Here is a 13,457-nt window from a genome sequence, read left to right as displayed (position 1 = left end):
AGGAAGGAAGGAAGGAAGGAAGGAAGGAAGGAAGGAAGGAAGGAAGGAAGGCAGAAAACCAATCACCTCTGTCCTTATTGGATTTTAGGGGCAAGCACTATGTGCCAACCAGGCATCCAAAGTATGTACATACAGGTTTGACTAACCAGGTAAGGGGCAGAAGGAATCAAGTGTAATAAGGACTAGCTATACAACTGTTCATGCCACCACAGAAAGGCCCTGAAGGGTCGGTTCAGCCAGGAATCACCATGCTGAAATACTAGCAACGATCAAGATGAACTCAAATGAAATATGCCCTCAAATGTCTAAAATTCAGGGGAACATTACAGATTACATTCAGAACTCCTCATAAATTAATAATAGACATGAAAGTTAATAACAGCTGGAACAGATCAAGCAGAGAAAGGGGGCATGTGTGTTACAGGAATTTCTTAAAAGTCCATAAATTTGATATTTGGAGGGAATAAGAGAAATGTTAATTAGGGGAAATTTCATACTGGATTTAATTTCGCCATGGAGCCAAAGCTCTACTGTAAAAGAAACGCAAAACAAAAACCCTTGGAATCAGAAATCACCCTCACCAGACCTGGGCCCTGCCTTTCGTCTCAACAGTTCAAACTTGTCGATATGTGACTTAATTGTTTTCGTGTATTGTTTCAGACTTCTCTCCACCAACTATAAAATCAAGAATTAGGGTCATGCTTTTATCTTACTGTGTATGGAGATCAATTAATGAAGGGAGGCGGGACAGAAAATATCTGAGGCATCCCTCTGCCTTCTCTAAAGGGCTCGTAATCATTTTCCATAATTTTTAGACTTCTCTAGTTAAAGGTTTCTCGGGGGATCGCAGTCACTCTGAAAAGTCTCGACGATCACTTTTCTTACTTCCAAGACACAGAAGGAGCATCGTTATGACATGTTATCACACAGACCCGAGCTCTAGCTCAGGTAAGTCTACTGGAATGCAACTTTGACAGACGGGGACTAATGACTCATGGATGCCTTTAATGCAAACATCAGCCCTCGCTGCAGGTCTCTGGGTTAGCAGAAGATGCCAGAGGCTTCATCAGTTGGCTCCACAGATTTTCCACTCGATGTCTTTCTCCAATGACTGGTTAAGATTTGGCATATCTAGGTTTAGCCTCTACTGGCTTTGTTATCCATAATGTCTTTTTCATCTTTTCTCAAAATTGGTCCCTCTGTTCCCTCAATCATGTTTAAGACCTTTCCATTTATCTGAGATGCCAAATTCAAGAAACAATGAACTCTCCTGTCTGTTTTAGTGGGACTACTAGACATTTAGGTGGGCCCCACTTTGCATCCCTCCAAATGAAAATCCCAAGTATTTAGGCTAACGTTGTTACACTCTGCCTGACACTTACTCCTCTGCAGATGCATGGAGAGGTTTCTTCCCCATGCAAAGTCACTGAGAAGGACAGACTGGGCATCATATAGTGACCTCTTGTGTTGCTGGTGGCTCTGGGTAAAGAAAAGGTTTACAGAGCACCAGATACTGTGCCATTTGTTGATACAGCAAATCTCCTAGTACATAAAATCCTGCTCTTTAGAACTGGGAGTTCAAATAAAAAAAAAAGAGATCTTTGATCCAAAGAGAGGGCCTGTGTTCCAAGTGCTACTGTGCCATCAAGAGAAATCAGGAGTAAAGACACACAATTGGGGGGGGGGAGTAGAAGAGCCAGGACCTCCCTCTTTCACCTCAAATCTCAGGCATGAAGCCCAGGCCCAAATGTGCACATGATCTAGCTGACCCTCAATTCTTCGAGGTAAAATGTATTTCTACACAAAAAAAAAAGAAGCTCAGACCAGCAATTGGCACAACACGTATTCCACACAGGGGCCTAAAGTGACTGATACTTTTTCCCCTAAATGGAAGTGCAGAAAGGACCCAGAGCCTTCCTATAATTAACTTAGATGTAACTTCACTTTCTTTGAGAAAGTATTAATTAACTAGAAATTTCTCATGATCACTGACATTAGACTCACTTGAACACAAAGGTAAAAATGACCAAACTCAGGGATGAAAAGATGACTCAGTTGTAAAGAACCCACACTCCCTTGCAGAGAACCTGAGTTTGGTTCCCAGTGGCATGTCCTGTAACTCCATTTCCAGGCAATCTGATTACCTCTCTGGATTCCACAAGCCCCAATTTCGCATACACGAACTCACACATACATACACATTAAAAAAATTAATTAAAATCTTTCTGTGTGGGACAGAAATGACAAGCACCACTCGAACACCAGGATGAGGCTGAATAGCCAAAGAGCCACACGCCTCTCCAACACTAAACGCCTGCACCCCAAATCTACACATAGCCACTCCCACTACCAGTAGTAGGGCCTCAAAATAGATAAAGCTTCTGAGTCTCCCCTAGGCATAGAGCCTGACCCACTGTCCACCAGACCTGGCCCTTGCTTAGGTTTGCACCTTCCTTTGAAATTCAGTCAGCTGTGAAACATAAGCGAAGAACCTCAAATCATAAGTAAAACTGAACTCAAACCTCAGTTTAGCCATTTCTCAACCTTACACGATCCGGCAACTTCTTCACCCCACTTGTGCTTTGATATCCTCATCTATCAAAGGAGACGTCTTGACAACACCTCAAGAAATTGCATGAATTTAGAAGCTCAAGGGCAGAGGCTGTGATATAAAATGTTCTACAGAGGGAGGCCTTCCACATCCAGGCCACAGTTTCTGAGGAGGGAGCTTCCTTGATGCCCGGCTGCATCAGCCTGCCAAACACTTCTACATTCTATCCCTGCTACCTGAGTGACAATCCTAAAACAAGTCTTGGGGAGCATCCCACCTGTCTCCCCAGACCACCCCACTCCATAGCTAGGACCACACTTGCCCATTCCCACCTCAGCTTTTTGGCTTCCAGTTCCTGATCAGGGTGCTCCACCTCCCCCCTTCAGCAGCAGCAGCAACAGCAGCAACAGCCCATCTCCAGTTGCCTTATCCTCAGGGTACCATCTGTTGTTCCTTCTTGAGGTCTCTGACTAGGTATTTGGTATGTGTTCCCTCTCACCAGCTTTGAGAGCAAGCTGGCAAACACTGGCCATTTGGGACAGTGCCTCAGTCACAGCAGACGGTCAAAAAAAAAAAATGAGCTTTTAAAATGAGGAAAATATCAGGTGCTGTATGCCTACATAGGTCGTATTGTGTAGTCAACTAGAGGGACTGGGGCCTAGAAAACTATACTAGAAAGTTGCCTCCAACTGTTCACTGACTATGTCTCTAGGTCATCAAATTTACAGAAATGTAATAGATACATAACACAGTCAAAATATCAATGACAAAGGGGGCTATGTAAAAATGTTTGCCCTTAGATGTATGTGTGTGTGCTGGGGGTATATACATACATATTATAGTAAGTAAGCTGCATACAGGGTTGAAATGGGTCAATCCACATACTCCAGAAGGCCTCCTGGAACAACAACATTACAACAACCCTGTGGCAAAGAAGTTAGAAGAGTAGTCTAGAGAAAAAATAAAAGGACATTTGCAATGGCCTAGAGACCAAGGAGAGCTGTGATACATAGGGACCTGGAAGGAAGTCTTTGTGGCTGAAGGGATTTTAGTAGGGGGATGGAAAGTGAGGGAGCAGAGCTAGAAGCAATCACAGTCCTTCTGGTAGGGAATAAGGCCACAGGAAAACCACATTATGCAACTCCCTTCTAGGCCCTGAGAACTGGAAGACTAGGAGGGGATGGGGCAGGGGTGGAAGCATTCCTTACAAAGGGGACAAACAGAAACAAGGAGAGGAGCCTTGAAATCCTGCCCAGTTTGAGCTCAGGCTTAGCCCAAGGAGGCAAGTCAAAAGAAGAGGGGTGTTTGTTTCTCAGCACCCCTATGTACACTTCTCTGCTCCTCTTTCTATTTCCTAGGAAACAGGCTCCTCCCTCGATTGCACACTCTAGACAGAGCACAATCAGCATGTAGATTTGGGTCCCCCCAGTGGACAAGGTAAACACCAGCTCCCTAGAGTGGGCTCCCACTGACCAGTACAATGTCTGCTGATTAAGCCCAGGACCCCCACGGGGAGGCCGGTGTCTCCTCCTCCAGGGTTCCAGCTTCTTCCATCAGATTATTTCAGGCCAGGAGGATTGAAAGCTCATTCCACTAATGGGAGTCTTTGTTCTTCTTTTCCCTGACATTTTGGCTGCTGGACTGCCCAGCTTCTCCGTGTTACTGCTGGCTCCATATACCCAGCTGAAAAAGGTTCCTCCTACAGGTTTTCTGACTTAACTGTCCTCCTAATGCAGATTCAGGAGCTTCCCAATAAAAATGAACTCAATGGTTTGAGTTTTCTCATTGGGAGAATGAGATTTTGAAGATTTAAAAAAAAAAAGTAAGCATTCTTCACACAGAATACTTAGTTCTTTAGAAAAATGGGCACATGGTTTCCCGCGTTTTGGGATTTGTAATTTGGGTTCAAGATACTGGGATCACTGGGGTCACCTAGTACAGACAAGAGCAGCAGTTGGAGAACAAGAGGGGAAAAAAAGTCACTATGTTGTCTTCATATCAAAAGATATATATATAATGCTGCCCAAAGTGGTGGTGAGCAGCCAGCCAGGCAAGTTAAGTCCCAGAAGGCAAGCCCTGGGGTTAGGGTGGGGGACTAGGCAAATCCAAAGAGAGGTAAATTCAAGTCTCTGAGGCAGGGAGGCTCTCAGTTTGCCTTATCAAAGAAAGAGTTGCCCTGAGGTTTGTCAGTTCACAAGAGCCATGTCCCAAGTCTCTGGGATCATCTGGGATTTGATGCAGGACAGACAGATTCTAAGGACATCAGTTTGTCAACATCTCTCTATCCTTGTCTCTCCTATTGTGTATCTGCCTCTGCCCACAAAGGTCTTTCACTCCCCCCAGGTATCAGGCTTCCTTTCTCCTCCTGGTCAATGGGAACACCCCTTCACCTAGATTTGTCTTTCCTCCTGCTTCTGCCTTCCAATTTCTTGACTATTACCTCGTTCAGACAGCTTTCTGGGCTGAGAAATGAAGGTTGTGTCTTTCATATATTCCTAAAAAACCACCGCATTGTCCTTCCTGGAAAGTCCTTTCTCAGTGGCTGTGTCTATTTGGCTACGTGAACCACAAGCCAAGGCTCCTCAGAAGTAGGGGACTGCTTGTTTTGTTCAATGTTTTGTAGTACTTGGGCCATTCAATAAGTACATGCTCAGTTAAACAAATGACTTACACTATCAGAAGCTGAGCAGTCAAATCAATCAATAAGATTTTTTTTCTTTTCTTTGTTCTAAGATGAAGAAATTCAGCTGAAATAGAAGCCAGTGAAAATCTGGGTCCCCCAAAAGAATGGAAGGCTCTCAGAATATGAAAACAACTTATTTACCGGAGACCGAAGCAAAGACACAAATTTTTAAAAAAAAACATAAATAACTGAGAAAGTGGGATACAAGAATCTAAACTATATCAGGGCACTGGGACTGCAATAAGAGACCAAATTGGTTACTCTTTATTAATCCAAACTGGGGAAAGGCACAAAGAGAGAAAATCAAGCCCCTTTTCGGAGAAGTGTGAGGACACAGCACAAATTTATAGATGCAAGATCAAGAAAGCTAAAGCAGGATGGGAGACACGGCTTTCAAGAGACATCAAAGGTAAAATTCTTTAATTATACAAGAAAAAGGAGGAGGGCCAAGAATAATGCTGCCTCCATTAGAAGCAGAAAAGGAAGCTGTTAGAAGCTGGCTAGAAGAGGGCAGGAGTCACTGTCTCCATGCCTCACTCTAAAGAAAAGTGAGGAAGGAAAACAGGGGGATAGGAGGGAGATGGGCATGGAGGGGGAAAAACCTAATACCGTGACCTTTGGGTGGTTGCCAAACTAAGAAGGGTATAAAAAAATCACGTGACAATTTAGGAAAGCTGTATTCTTGCTCCTGAGCTGAGCTGTGAGGTGAGGTCTCATTAACATGGGCTTCACACACATTGGACAAGGATCACTGGGGACATTATTACCAAAAATCGTGAATTACTGAGGTTATTGAAGAAAAAGAGTAAGCGAGAACTTATGCTTTCCTCAGCTTCGGGAAAAACACCAAGCAGTCCCATCTTGCATGAGTGTCACGTTGACGAAGACAGACAGCTCTCCTGTGCTAGTCCCACAGTAGTAAAAAAGGCTTTCATATCCCCTCTGTGACTAACCTGTCAACTTACTCCAAAGGGCCAGAACTCATCACTCATGTGCATCCCAGCAACTTTACACCTCATAATGACTAACCCTAAGATGACAACAGAAGCAATGGTATCTTTTTCTATTTCAACAGAATCACTTCTGCTGGGCAGGAGGTGGAAATTTACTCTCCAATACATCCACAGTTGGGCAACCTACCAGTTGCTAACCATACTCCCAACTATGGTAGGACAGAGGCCTTCCCCCCAAACTTCTCCCAGGGAAATCTGATGGACATAAAAGCCAAGTGCAGCCTTTGAGTTGATCATGGTGTTCCAAAAGAGATGTGGCTTCGGAACAGTGACAACCAAAGAAGGTAATAACAATGTGTTTAAACATGAGACTTACACGGATTCTAAAGGGTTCGTGTCTAACTGGTCGAGGTGAAGCAACCACAGGAGCAGAACCACAAAGGCAGGAGCATCAGAGCCCAGGTCCAAAGGGAGACAGTTCTGACTGACACCAAGGGGACATTACAGGGAGGTATGGAAGGGGTTGGACATCTTGTCACTGGTTAAGTGATTTTCTCAAGAAATCCTGGTCTCCTTTTTTCTTTTTCTCGTCTGTGTGGATTTCTAGTAAATCTATCCTCAAAATCTACAGATAGAACTAATTGCCGTTTCTCCAAATGCTACAGTAATTTCCTCAGTTACCTGGTTTCCTACTTTCACTCACCATCTCTCAGCGTTCATTAGGATAAGTTCAAATGCAGAATGCTAGAATTATCTCCACTTTCGTAACGTTTTAGTCACCTTGCAGGTAGCTATGAAATCTGGAATGTAGCTGTGACAGTTTATAGCAATGGTTCACTGTTTCTACCCTGGGTCACTGGAAGGAAGCACAATAAACTTTTGAGAACACAGAAGAGAAGCAAAGTGTCTTTGGCTCACAAATAAGAGTTATACACCAGTTTGGAGACTCTGACAGCCTCACTCCTCCCCTCCCCACACGGCTAGGCAGCAAGATAGTCAGCAAGGCCCCCAGAGAATGACCCAGCACCAGTCACTCTACTTAAATAATCTAACATTCAGTACGGAAACCAAACCTCCTGATTGGCTCAGTAGCGGTTCTCCAAAGAGGAAGAGACAATCTGGATGAGGCTGGAACTGTGTGCTCGGGGAACTGCCATTCCCTTTGCAGTTTGGCCAACACCAAGCTATTCATTTCTGCCTTGTAGGCATTTTCATCTCTACAGTCTCAAGATGACAATTGCAGAGTAGAAGAAATGTGAGCAGGTGCACATATTAAATATGTAAAATACACATCCTCTTCCCCCTCAGTCAGAAGATGTATTTCTAACAGCTAGCACAAAGACAGACAGGTGAAAAAAAAAAAACTTGCATGTGCTTTTTAAAATTTTTTTAACAACACAACACTACAAGTGGGCTCAGCACAATAGCTTTCCACAGAAAATAAATGCAAGCCAATTAAAAATTCCATTTCTTTTCGTTAAGCTAATTCCTCAGGTTTTGCTAATTAGCAAGTAATAGTTCTGTCATTTGAGCTGGGTAACGTAAGAGAGAGTAGCAGTAGTGTGTTTTCAATCCAAGTTCGCATGCAAGAATGCATCATATTTTCCATGAAGAATTACTGCTTGGAAACGGGGGAGGGGGGGACACTGGGGACGTTTCACAGGGGAAAAAAAACAGTCAGTGCACAACTTATAAAACTATGAAGGAGACTTAAACTTTTGGGAAAAAAAAGAACTCTTTGTGCCCCCTTTAACAAAACTGAGACCTTCTATGACATGCTCAATGAATCCAACAAACTTCACACACGGAACCCTACAGGGGCAGCTACAAAACTACACTCTTCACAGTGAGGAGGAAGACAGTGAGACACATGTTTTCTGTAAAAGGGAAGAAAATAAAAGTTAAGTGTCAGTCAGGGTACAGGGAATGCTTGAACTATTATGTCACCTGCCTTTCCAGGTTTATAAAACAATAAATGTATGGCAGTAAATGAAAGCAGCGGGTGATGGTGGTTTGAAATATCTGGAGGGGAAAAACTCTCCTCCGCAAGCTCTGGGCAAGAGATGGGGTCTCTTAGCCTGACTCTGGTATAAGCAGATAGGGTTCCTAAATCTAGGATTCCCCCCGCCATAGTATCCCAAATTATAACATGTGAGTGATTCTGTGGCCAAGAGGCTGTCAGCACCACATCATGCCTGAGCCATGCAGCTTGCATGCTTATTTTCCTGCCCTGATATACAGCCCATCCACAACTAGCTACCCTTCATGAGAGAACACCCTACCCCACCCCACTGTGTGCATTTTATTCCAAACACATGTTGGGAATGTTTGAAGTGCCCGCTATTCCTGGGCCTTCTTTTTTTTTTCCTTCTCTTTTCGTATTTTTAAAGTCAAACCCACAAAACCTAAAATACTTTGAATTCTGCCTAACTACAATTTGTGAAGACGTAGCACTGCATACCCAAGTATAATAAAATCTTATGCACTAAAAATTTTACATATGTCCTCTGAAGAAAAAAAAAGATTTTTTTTTTAATTCCCTTTTCTGGTCTTACAGGAAACCTACCCACACTTTAGAAATACAAAGTTAGTGTATATATATAGAAGCACAAATTAGGTGTTTTGAAAAGTCTACATTTTCCAACCACGGAGAATTGAAGGAATTACTGAGTTCGGAGCCAGCCACACTGGCCTGATGGAGTCTTTTCTATCCAGCTGTCTCCAAGAGCTGGCATACACAAGAGAGAAGAATGAGTGGCCTACAGAGATGTGACTGAGCAGTGAGTAAAAAGGCCTGCAATGCACTTGGAGCAGGGGGGCAAGCTTCACCCACAAGGAACAGAACTGGAATAAAATTTTATGCCTCATTCAGATACATTTTTAAATTCTTAGGACATTTATTACCTTGAGCTCACATTGGTCATTAGCTTTGCCTGGATAATTAAGTCCATGTGAGGGGTACAGACTTGACCATAAACACTATAACAAACGAAAAAGAAAAAAAAAACACTTGAGATATAACTAGGAGAGTAACTAACCCAACAGGGTTCTAGAAAAAGGCATACCCTATCTGATGTAAGTTTAGTTTAGAATCTTTTAAGCAGTTCATATCAACAAATAATACTGTACCTTTTTCTGTGTTTCTACTTACTACTGTAAAGTACTTCCTTCGATAAATTTAAAATGTTAGGACCTCTCAGACAAACTTAAAAGCTTCTCAATGGCTTCATTTACAAAGTAGACAAAAGCCTGAGTAACTGGGGTTCAAGGAGAAAGCCTGTCTTTAGAAGTGGCACGGGGCATGGTTCTTGCCACCCCAACTCTTTCCTCCTTAGTTACAGCCCACTATTTTCTGATATGTGTTTATAGACAAAGGTGCCCAAGTCTGTCAGAAAAAAACAAAACAAAGCAAACAAAATGCACTGTGAGGAAACGACATAGTTTGGAGCGTGATGGAGGGAGAGAAGTAATGAAGGGAAGACACAGAAGGAAGAAGAACAGAATGGCCTCATAAACTAAGGCCCCTAACATGTGCTCTTTTTAGTAAGATTTCATTTCATTGTCTCAAATGCAGAACCCCAAAGCACAGACAGTCGTATCCTTACACGTATTTGAGAGCAAAGAATCGATTCTTGGGAGTCAACACACTGGGCCAACGTCACAGTGCTGATAAGCGGAACACTGGAATCTGAAGCCAAATCTGTGCAGTTTTCAAGACTTTCTGCCCAACTATGTATGTAATGCTCCCAAGTTAGGGAAACCATTGGTGGGTACCTCAAAATTCACTTGCCAAGGGGCTACAGGCAACAAACAGCTCTAGAGCACAGACTAGAACAGTACTTCAACATTCATTCGTATGATACCGTAGGAAAACACAATGATAATCAACTTACAAGTACTATATCCTCAAACCAGAAGAACAATAAAGGGATCTAAATCACAATGAGCTCTTCAGGCCATGATTAGCTAACGTTCCTTTGTTGAGCCAGAAAACAGGTCACACAGCCTGCTGAGTGAGTACAGGGGTCCTGGGTGAAGGGAAAGCCAGCTCCCAAACGATGGAGAGATGACTCAATGGGAAACTGTTAAGACAATGAAAGCAAGAACAAGCTGCAAACTGGACAGAAAGTTAACGGTTCCACTGCCATCAGCCAACAGAAAGAAGTGCTCATCAGCTGTCTGGACTAATTAAACACCTCACTAATTAGTGGGCATCTGGAAAAACACAAAACAAAATAAAACATCACTGTGATGGGAAAAGCTTGTGTTCACACAAAAAGACAAAACACTGCAAGGAGCTTGTGGGCAGGCATCTAGGCTGGATATTAAAAACAAAACAAAACAGTAAGTGTACTTAACATAAGAGTATATAAATACAGGTAGGGAGTATATGGGAATCCCTGATGTTTTCTGCATGAATGATACTCAAAAGGGACTGCAAATAAAAACACAATGAAATACACTTCAAAATGTGATCAGAGAAAAACATCCTACCAACATCATTTGGAATCTTCATTCCTAACAGTAAAAAACAAAATGAAGTAAGCCCTAAAGGAGGAAGGAAAAACAGTTGTTCAAACACCTCCATCCTTACTTCTGCATCTACAGACACCTTTTCGGTAATGGGACCAATGAGCTTTTTTTTTCTTTCCAAGAAAAGCACTTATTTTTTTTTAAAGCTGACCAAAAAGGAAAAAAACAAAATCCAAGCAACAATTTTTCCATGCTTCTGACCAAAAAAAGCGCCCTTTTTACTTACAAATTATTGCATCCCACTTTTTCCAACAATATATTCTGGTGGGGAAAGCAGTTGCTGGGACTTAAGGTTGCTGCAAGACGCTTTGATCTGATGAGTGAGTGTTCCCCTTTGCTTCCAGGCAACTAATGAAGGGATGAAATTAGCTTTTATCCTGGGCACTTTCCTGAGCAAAATAACACGCTCTAATCAGCTGTCCTCACTAATCAGTCATCTGGCTAATGACCTTTTGCCTTAAAACACTAAAATTTCTGAATGATGTGGGAAAAGGGAAACACAAACCAGTCTCCTGCTCTGGAGCTCAATGGATCATCTGGAATTGGAGGCAGGAAGGTTAAATGGCAAGCCTATATCCTGGCAAGGTGATAAATCTGTAATCAGGAGCTTCCAGCTTCGCCACCTCAACATGACTTTCATTACTACAGAGCCAAATTATGTTCTTAAACCAGAAACAGGCCTGAAGTGAACTCAGCCCATTTATGTTTACCTTTGAGTCTCCCTTTGAAAGAACTGTCATACACTTATGCTCAGGGACTTGCTCAATTTCGTTAATTCTGTTAGGACTAGAAAGGCAACTTCCAATGTCTCTTGGCAGGTTCATAAGGAGAGTGGGGCTCACTGTAAAGACTCCCATAGTAACAAGTTGGGCACTGAATTGTTAAAATTAAGCAAGGGAATAGCCAGAATCATTATACCAAAAATCATCTCAGAGGAGACGAACTGTACCAAAAGCTTTTAATGTAGCCTGCCTTAATAGTTTCCCACCCTCCAACCATTTTTCTCCAGCAGCATCTCTGCACAGACAGAACATACCTGGCTCAAACTCCAGCAAACACCTATGTGGATTCACAAAAAAATCATCCTCCTGAAACGCCCCTGCCCCAAACACACACACCCTGAAAAGCCTGAAACTGCTTACAAGAAACTGTCACTCTCTAAGAGGAACGGATGAGACACAGAAGTAGGAAAAAACCGTAAAATTAAACTTTTTTTTAAACAAATGTAGGGTCAATAATTCACACAGCACACGCATACCCACCACACGCGCGCGCGCACACACACACACACACACACACACACACACACACATACACACAGCTCCCCTCCCCCGCCCCGCCCCATGTCTCCCAGAAAAAGTTCTAATTGGCAGGAAGCACTTACGGTAGTGAGGCTCCACGTAACCATTCCGGGGGTCCATGGCGAACACAGTCCCACGATAAGGGAGAGAGGGCTCTGCCAGATGTGGCAGAGATCCATGGATCTCCTTCTTGATCAGTGAGGCCCTCTCGTCACTAGATGTTGAGGGCTCCTCACTGATTTTGCTGAGCCCCTGCACACTCTGAGGCTGCATAGTGATTGCGTTTCTTCTCTCTCGGTGATAGGTCTGTCCAGGACTTTCATCCTCTAGAGAAAGAAGAAAAATGAAAGACTTTAGAATCTACTTTAAGGAACAATAAAAAAAAAAAAAAAAAAAAAAAGTCATCACTATAGTTCTCCCTGATTCTCTGTTGGAAAGAAGCCTCTTTGTCCTTTGCGACTTACTTTGTAAACTACACACCTGTGGTGGGATATTTGCAAAGCAAAGTTGTCTATGAATGACAGCCAATGTTACAAGTGGATGGATAAAGCAGGAAATAAGCATAAGGTGCAAACTAGCGTGGGGATGGCAAGGCCATGGAGATTCTCCTCGAAACACACCAGGACCCTGCAGGTCCCACATGAGGCTGATAGTTTTGCCAACCTCAGATCACAGATGACCAGGTTCTCACTGCCCATCTAAAGAAACAAGATCTTCAGGGTACTGAGAAGTCCAGCTGCTTAGTGAGGCTCTGGAAATGCTAGGCCTTTGTTTCTCAGAAGATGACCTATTAGAGAGACAGCCAAGAAATGTGGGGTTTGTTTTTTCTAAATCAGATTTTATAACACACCAAGAGATTTAACAAGGCCAGAAACGAAACTGAAAGCCCCCTAGAGACCAGGGCCAAAAGTGTCAATCACGAGCAGCACAGAGCCTCCTAAGATACACTTCAAGTGTCTGCCCATACATCAAACCTGGGAACCAAGAGGGAAACTCAGTGGGACTGAAGGTCCAGGTGGAACATGGCTGTGCAGGTAAAGGGGGAAAGTCCAGGATGTTGCTCCCTGCCATGCTCTGATGTGAGTCCAACTCCTACGAAACAGAGTGAAATTCACACGCAGCTCATTTCCAGATTCCTAATATTGGAGCTCCCTTTGGTCTCTAAGAATGTTCCATGTCCCCAGCACCCTTCTCTGTGAATGTGACTGGATGACCTTTGCTAGAACACATGCATAAACTTCAACCAAACTGGCTATCTGAACCCATGGCAGGTGGATTCATTTGCCTGTTAGATTCACACACAGTAAGCTCTGCACCCCAGGCAAACTGCACTGAGCCAGCTGCTGCTCTGGCAGAAAAAGCTCACAGAAACAAAGCTGTATGGGCACTGCTTAAATACCTAACTCAAAAACTTCCAGATTCATGATCCTTTAAAA

General features: G+C 43.2%; 1 protein-coding gene across 1 annotated transcript in view; it reads right to left on the bottom strand.

The window, feature by feature from the left end:
• The window catches only part of Gli3 (GLI family zinc finger 3), a 255,273-nt gene that overhangs the window by 174,855 nt on the left and 66,961 nt on the right, over positions 1 to 13,457 (bottom strand). Inside the window, exon 2 of the mRNA XM_055603941.1 lies at positions 12,105 to 12,347. Within this exon, the coding sequence (XP_055459916.1) occupies positions 12,105 to 12,347 (243 nt within the window). The remainder of the gene's footprint in view (positions 1 to 12,104; positions 12,348 to 13,457) is intronic.

Source organism: Psammomys obesus, unplaced genomic scaffold, assembly GCF_907164565.1.
Source record: "Psammomys obesus unplaced genomic scaffold, mPsaObe1.curated_primary_1811, whole genome shotgun sequence".
NCBI classification, from domain to species: Eukaryota; Metazoa; Chordata; class Mammalia; order Rodentia; family Muridae; genus Psammomys; species Psammomys obesus.
This window is presented reverse-complemented; position numbering and strand designations above follow the sequence as displayed.